This window comes from Octopus bimaculoides, chromosome 26 (genome assembly GCF_001194135.2).
Source record: "Octopus bimaculoides isolate UCB-OBI-ISO-001 chromosome 26, ASM119413v2, whole genome shotgun sequence".
Classification (NCBI taxonomy): domain Eukaryota; kingdom Metazoa; phylum Mollusca; class Cephalopoda; order Octopoda; family Octopodidae; genus Octopus; species Octopus bimaculoides.
Genome location: NC_069006.1, coordinates 12,477,870 through 12,484,128, shown reverse-complemented (window position 1 = coordinate 12,484,128; position 6,259 = coordinate 12,477,870). Strand labels below are relative to the sequence as shown.

The 6,259-nt window shown below is 37.7% G+C and overlaps 1 protein-coding gene across 1 annotated transcript in view; it reads right to left on the bottom strand.

Moving 5' to 3' along the window:
* LOC106880529 (neprilysin-1) overlaps positions 1–6,259 on the bottom strand; it is a 69,673-nt gene that overhangs the window by 53,463 nt on the left and 9,951 nt on the right. The window contains exon 3 of the mRNA XM_052976912.1: positions 5,206–5,367. Coding sequence (XP_052832872.1) covers positions 5,206–5,367 — 162 coding nt within the window. The remainder of the gene's footprint in view (positions 1–5,205; positions 5,368–6,259) is intronic.

The window sequence follows — 6,259 nt, the reverse complement described above, 5'->3', positions numbered from 1 at the left end:
AAGACTCAGCGTGACACAGAATGTGACAAGGCTGACTCTTTGAATTACAGGTACAACTCATTTTTGCCAGCTGAGTTGACTGGAGCAATGTGAAATAAAGTGTCTTGCTCAAGGACACAATGGACCACCTGGAATCAAACTCATGACCTTATGATCATGAATCAAATACCCTAACCACCAAGCCATGTGCCTTCACTACTACTACTACTACTACTGTGCACTGGGACTACATCAACACACACACACACACACACACAGACACTACAACCACATTGAAAGTCATTCTGCTGATTGGCCAAGAGTCACTCACCAACACACTGATCCATGTATAAATTGTTTCTTCTCTTTTCCCCCTTTGTATCACTGCTTCAATAGTTTCTGCTTTTATGTTTAAAAAAATCTAATTCCTTAATAAGAAAGAAACTGCTGTCTTTAAAACTACCACTGTATCACTGCTGCGTACAGTACTACCACCACATTATCACAACACCACAATATCTCTCTCTGTCATACATTTTCCTCACACAGCAATACTATCACCCTTCCATACCACCAGATAACAATACCATCACTACAGCACACCACCATTCCCAAGCTGTAAGTTTCCCACACCATAAACTTTTATATAAATTCTAGAATAAAGATTGTTTAGATACTCCATTGAATATTGACAACAGCATTATGGGAGATATAAATGTTAACGTTTAGGAGTTAACGCCCAAATGGCAAGTATTCAGCTGATAATAAATGCATTTCTTAGCTTAATAATAATCCTTTCTACTGATAGACACAAGGCCTAGGGAAAATCGAATTTGCTTATTGATTGATCCTTTATGTTCATTTGATACTAGGATTGTGAAGAAAGCAGATGGAAAGTTGAAAACATATAACCCTTAAAAATTTGGGATTGCAAGGATTTGGAATATGAAATCTATCAAGACCATGCCTGTGACAATTGATACATTAGGGGTTGCAAGTTGTGAGATAGAGAAATGAATAGAAGAGACTGGAAGAGAATGTCCTGTAGAGATTCTACAGAAGGTTTGTTACTTTCTACAAGGAAAGATCATCGGAAGGGTTTTGAGCACTTGATGGCTTGTTGAAATTCTGTGGACATCTGAGGCAAGGGGAAGAAAAAGAGGAAGAGGGTCCTAATAATACTAATAATAATTGTTTCAGATTTTTATTGGTCTTTGAAAGAATGAAAGGTAAAGTTGACGTTAGTGGGATTTGAAATCAGATCGTAAAGAGCCAGAAAAAATCCACTAAGCATTTTGTCCAGCATGCTAATGATTCTGCCAGCTCACCACTTTAATAATAATAATAATAATAATAATAATAATAATAATAATAATAATAATTGTTTCAAATTTTGGCACAAGGCCAGCAATTTCAGGGGAAAGTCGATTACATTAATCCCAGTGCTCAACTGGTTTTCATTTTATTGACCCCGAAAGGACGAAAGACAAAGTTGACCTTGGTGGCATTTGAACTTGGGACTTAAAGATGAATGAAATGTCACTAAGCATTCTACCTGGTGTGCTAATCATTCTGCTCAGCATGCTAATAATAATGACAATAATAATAATGGTTTCAAAGATTTTGCCACAAGGGCAGCAATTTTGGGGGAGGGAATCAGTCAATTACATCAACCCCAGTGTTTCACTGGTACTTAATTTATTGATAATAATAATCCTTTCTACTAAAGGCATAAAGAATGAAATTTTGGGGAAAGGGGATAGTCGGTTACATCGTTCCCAGTGTTTCATTGGTACTTAATTTATCGACCCCAAAAGGATGAAAAACAAAGTCAACCTTGGTGGAATTTGAACTGAGAATGTAAAGATGGATGAAATGCTGCTAAGCATTTCACCTGGCATGCTAATGAGACTGCCAGCTCACTGCCTTAATAATAATGATGATAATAATAATGATAATAATAATAATAATAATAATAATAAGAAGAAGAAGAAGAAGAAGAAGAAGAAGAAGACCTGGAAATAGAGATAACTCGAATGTGGAATCTAAAAACAGAAACAATTCCTATCATAGTAGGTGCCTTAGGTATAATAAAAAAATATTCAGACAAATACATAACAAAAACACCAGGACTTACAAATATATATAACATACAGAAAATTGCACTACTGGGTACTGCACACATTCTACGCAAAACACTTTCAATACAGTAAACATAAGAGCACCACAGCAAACCACAGCACATACCCAAGGCACACAGAGCTGCGCTCGGTAGTGAAGTGAAAGCACGTTATAAAAATAAAACTACTGAACAATAGTAATAATAATCCTTTCCACTATAGGCATAAAGCCTGGAATTTGTGGGGAGGGGAATAGTCAATCACATCAACCCCAGTACTTGACTGGTACTTAATTTATCGACCCCGAAAAGATGAAAGGCAAAGTTGATCTCAGCGGAATTTGAACCCAGAATGTAAAGATGGACGAAGTGTCACAAAGCATCTTGCCTGGCGTGCGAGCAATTCTGCCAGGTTGCCACCTTTAATAATAATGATAATTCAAGGTTTCAATTTTTTTTTTCAAAGTTACAATGAGAGTTTCCAGAATCCAACATCTATAGCAGGTGTTGGGTGGGGGTGGTCGTGGGAGTATCATTTGGTGTTGGCTGGGACATCTGAAAGGAGGAGGTGCTATGAGGCAGTGAAATGGAATTAGTTGGGTACAGTTGGTGAGGCAGTGGTGCTAGTGGAAGCATGGTTTAGTAGAAAGGTAATGTTGCTGTTGGCAGGGGAAACCCCCACCCGCAGGCGCAATTGTGCCCGCGAGCCCATTTTATTGCACCTGCAGGCTGGTATACTCATGTAAAAAATATAGTAAATTTTCAATTATAAAATTTATACAATATTCCTATGCGTGTTTGTGACATAAGTTGTGTTTTCACTGACTTAAAACAGTTTGACTTGAACAGAAAATCGTCCGGTAATTGTTATGTGAATGGAAATTTTGTTTTCACTATAAAACACATATTACTAGGTTTGTATTACCCCCTTAAAGCCCAACTACACCCTAGCTAAAATAGATAGAATACCTCATAAGTAATATATACATCCTAAATTCAGTGGCATCATTCATGAAGATGTTACACATTAATTGCATGTCTTAAACTTATCTTTATTAATGTATATCAAATTATACATAGATATATACAAGATTTACACAGATATAAGAGTTAGAATCTGTGATCTGCCTGTGAACCTTTTTCTTTGGAAATTTTTACCTGCCGCACTAAAAAGTTTCCTCACCCCTGCTGTACAGTTATGACAGGAGTGCAGCATCTGTAAGGCATGGTGTCTGTGTTGGATGGTGTAGGGGATGGTGTTAGTGGTGGTGGTGTTGGGTATAATTTTCATTAAAATTACTATAATTTCCTTTGTGGTAGTGCACCTGTTTCTGTCTTCATTCCTAACCTCTCTCTCTCTCTCTCTCTCTCTCTCTTTCCAGCTGGTTAACCTTGTACTTCCTCTACAGTAAGATACCTGTTTCATCATCCAACACAAGATCACCTCCTGCAATGCCCCCTCCTGTCCTGAAAATTTATTTTTTCCTTTCAAGGTACTTGGTGACCCAGTCTACACTGCAAAGTGGTTGCCATTTGGAAGGGCATCCAGCTGTAAAAACCTTGCCAAAACTGACCTTGCCTGTGCTTGTGCCAAGTAAAAAGCACTAAGTCCCTGCTGCTGAGTGGCTGGTGTTAGGAAGGGCATCCAGCTGTAAAAATCCTGCCAAAACAGTCACAGAAGTCTGGTGCAGGCTTCAGCCTGGCCGGCTCTTGTGAAACCGTCCCACTCATTGCTAGCATGGAAGGCGGACGTTAAACAACAATGATGATGATGATAACTAGGAACTAAAAGATAAGGGATTTCCTTTTCTCTTTTGCCAGAATATGAAGACTGAATGGGGAGGGAGATAGGGTGTCACCATATGTGAGAAGTGTGGTGTGCCATATGAATTATTAATTACAGGTAAACTGGTGTCATTTGCCAGATACATTAATTTGATAGGTAGGTGGGATTGATAATGTGTGTGTGTGTGTGTGTGTGTGTGTGTGTGCGTGTGTGCATGCATACATCTGTGAATGTGTATTTGAGTGTGAGTGTGTATGTATATTTGTGTCTGTGCACGTATCAGTGTGCATGTATGTATGTGATTAAGTGTGTATGTTTTTGTATTTATGTATACCTATGTATGTATCAATGCCAGTGTCTTTTCATATGTGTATGTGTGTATGTTTGCATGTATCATATGCACAAACACATACACATGATACAATCCCACCTATGTAATATAGAGAATTGGAAAGCTTTAATTAACTAGGATTATTCTTGTAATCAGAACACGAAGTATTCAACAAAATCATCCACTTTTAACTGTATTGAGTTCATTAAAAAAAAAAAAATTGACTGATATTCTTGGAATTATCTCCCTTGTTTACTCTTATTGTAGATATTAACTTTGATTATGTGTAACGTTTATATTAGTCAAACTGGTGTCTGCATCTTATGGCTGTTGTATGCTCCAGCCTTCTTCAGGTATCTTCTTTTGAATTCAGTTGTATCAGAATTTCAAACCTATCCCTTTATTTGATCCATGGGAGTATACTGTTCTTATCCCGCTCTCTGTGTAGTGGATAAAGACGTTGGTTAATGCAGTGCAGCCACCTAGAGATTCTGAACTCAATCTCAGGCAAGGCACTAAGGTAACTTACAAAAAAAAAGTCAACTGAAGAAAAAAAAATGCCATGAAACACGGGGAGAGAAATGAGAATGGTTTACCACTGTGGATCAAATAAAGGGTTAGATTCAAAATTCTGACACAACAACTGAGTTCAGCACAAAACACCTGAAGGAAGCTGGAGCCTACAACAGCTGCATCGTAGTGAAAGCAACAATAAAGATGAAGACACCAGTCCTACTAATATAAACAGTATTCACAATATAAATTCCTCATAAATATAGAATTGTATCATCTTTGATCACAGTAGTGTGGACCATTGCTGACCTGGGGTTAAACAATAACAGCATAAACCCATAGATGTCAGTGATCGGAGAGAGAATGAGAGAAAGAGAATGAAATCAAAGATGTATTTACATGCGAGGAGAAAGTGTACTCTGTTGCTAGTTGGAGAGAAGTGAATCCCAGTGAAAAAATTCTGAATATATAACTTACTTTTAATAATGATCTGTAGTTTGCGGTGTTGCCGTTCGACGTTGCCAATGGCTGCCATATCTTCAGGTATAATGTTTCTCCGTTCCCAATTACCGCAGGTATATTGGTAGAAGTCATCGCATGGATCCACTGAGAAATCAATGTCCTCAAGAAGTTCTGCAGCTACCAAGAAAAAACACAGAACCATTACCAACCCCCAAAACAAGACATATATATATATATATATATATATATATCGATTTAAATGAGAGCTCAAAACTGATCCATTGAAAATACTTTATTATAATAATGAAAACGACCTATGATCATTTCGATGCAATATCCAGATTGATTCATGCATATTATAAAAATGGGATACTGCATCTCCTCAGGGCCTTATTATTATTTTATAATATGCATGAATCAATCTGGATATTGCATCGAAATGATCATAGGTCATTTTCATTATTATAATAATATTTTCAATGGATCAGTTTTGAGCTCTCATTTAAATCAATATAAATACAATAACTCACTTGTGAGTATTTTGCTACGTTTGTTAACAGATACAATATTTTTGCCAAATTTTTGGTATAAAAATATATATAAATACATACATATATATATATATATATATATGTGTGTGTGGGGGGGGGGGTGAAGGCACATGGCCTAGTGGTTAGGGCATTGCACTGACAATTGCTAGACCATGAGTTCAATTCTTGGACTGGGCAGCACATTGTATTCTTGAGCAAAACTCTTCATTCCATGTTGCTCCAGTCCACTCAGCTGCAAATGGGTGACCCTGTGATAGAATACCTTTCTGATCAGGGAGTACGTTGACTGGGCGTTGTGAGTGTTTATTGAGCGAAAACACCTAAAGCTCCACGAGTCTCCGGCAGGGAATGGTGGCGAACCCTGCTGTACTCTTCCACCACAACTTTCTCTTACTCTTACTTCCTGTTTCTGTGGTGCCTGTAATTCAAAGGGCCAGCCTTGTCACACTGTGTCACGCTGAATATCCCCAAGAACTACGTTAAGGGTACACGTGTCTGTGGAGTGCTCAGTCACTTGC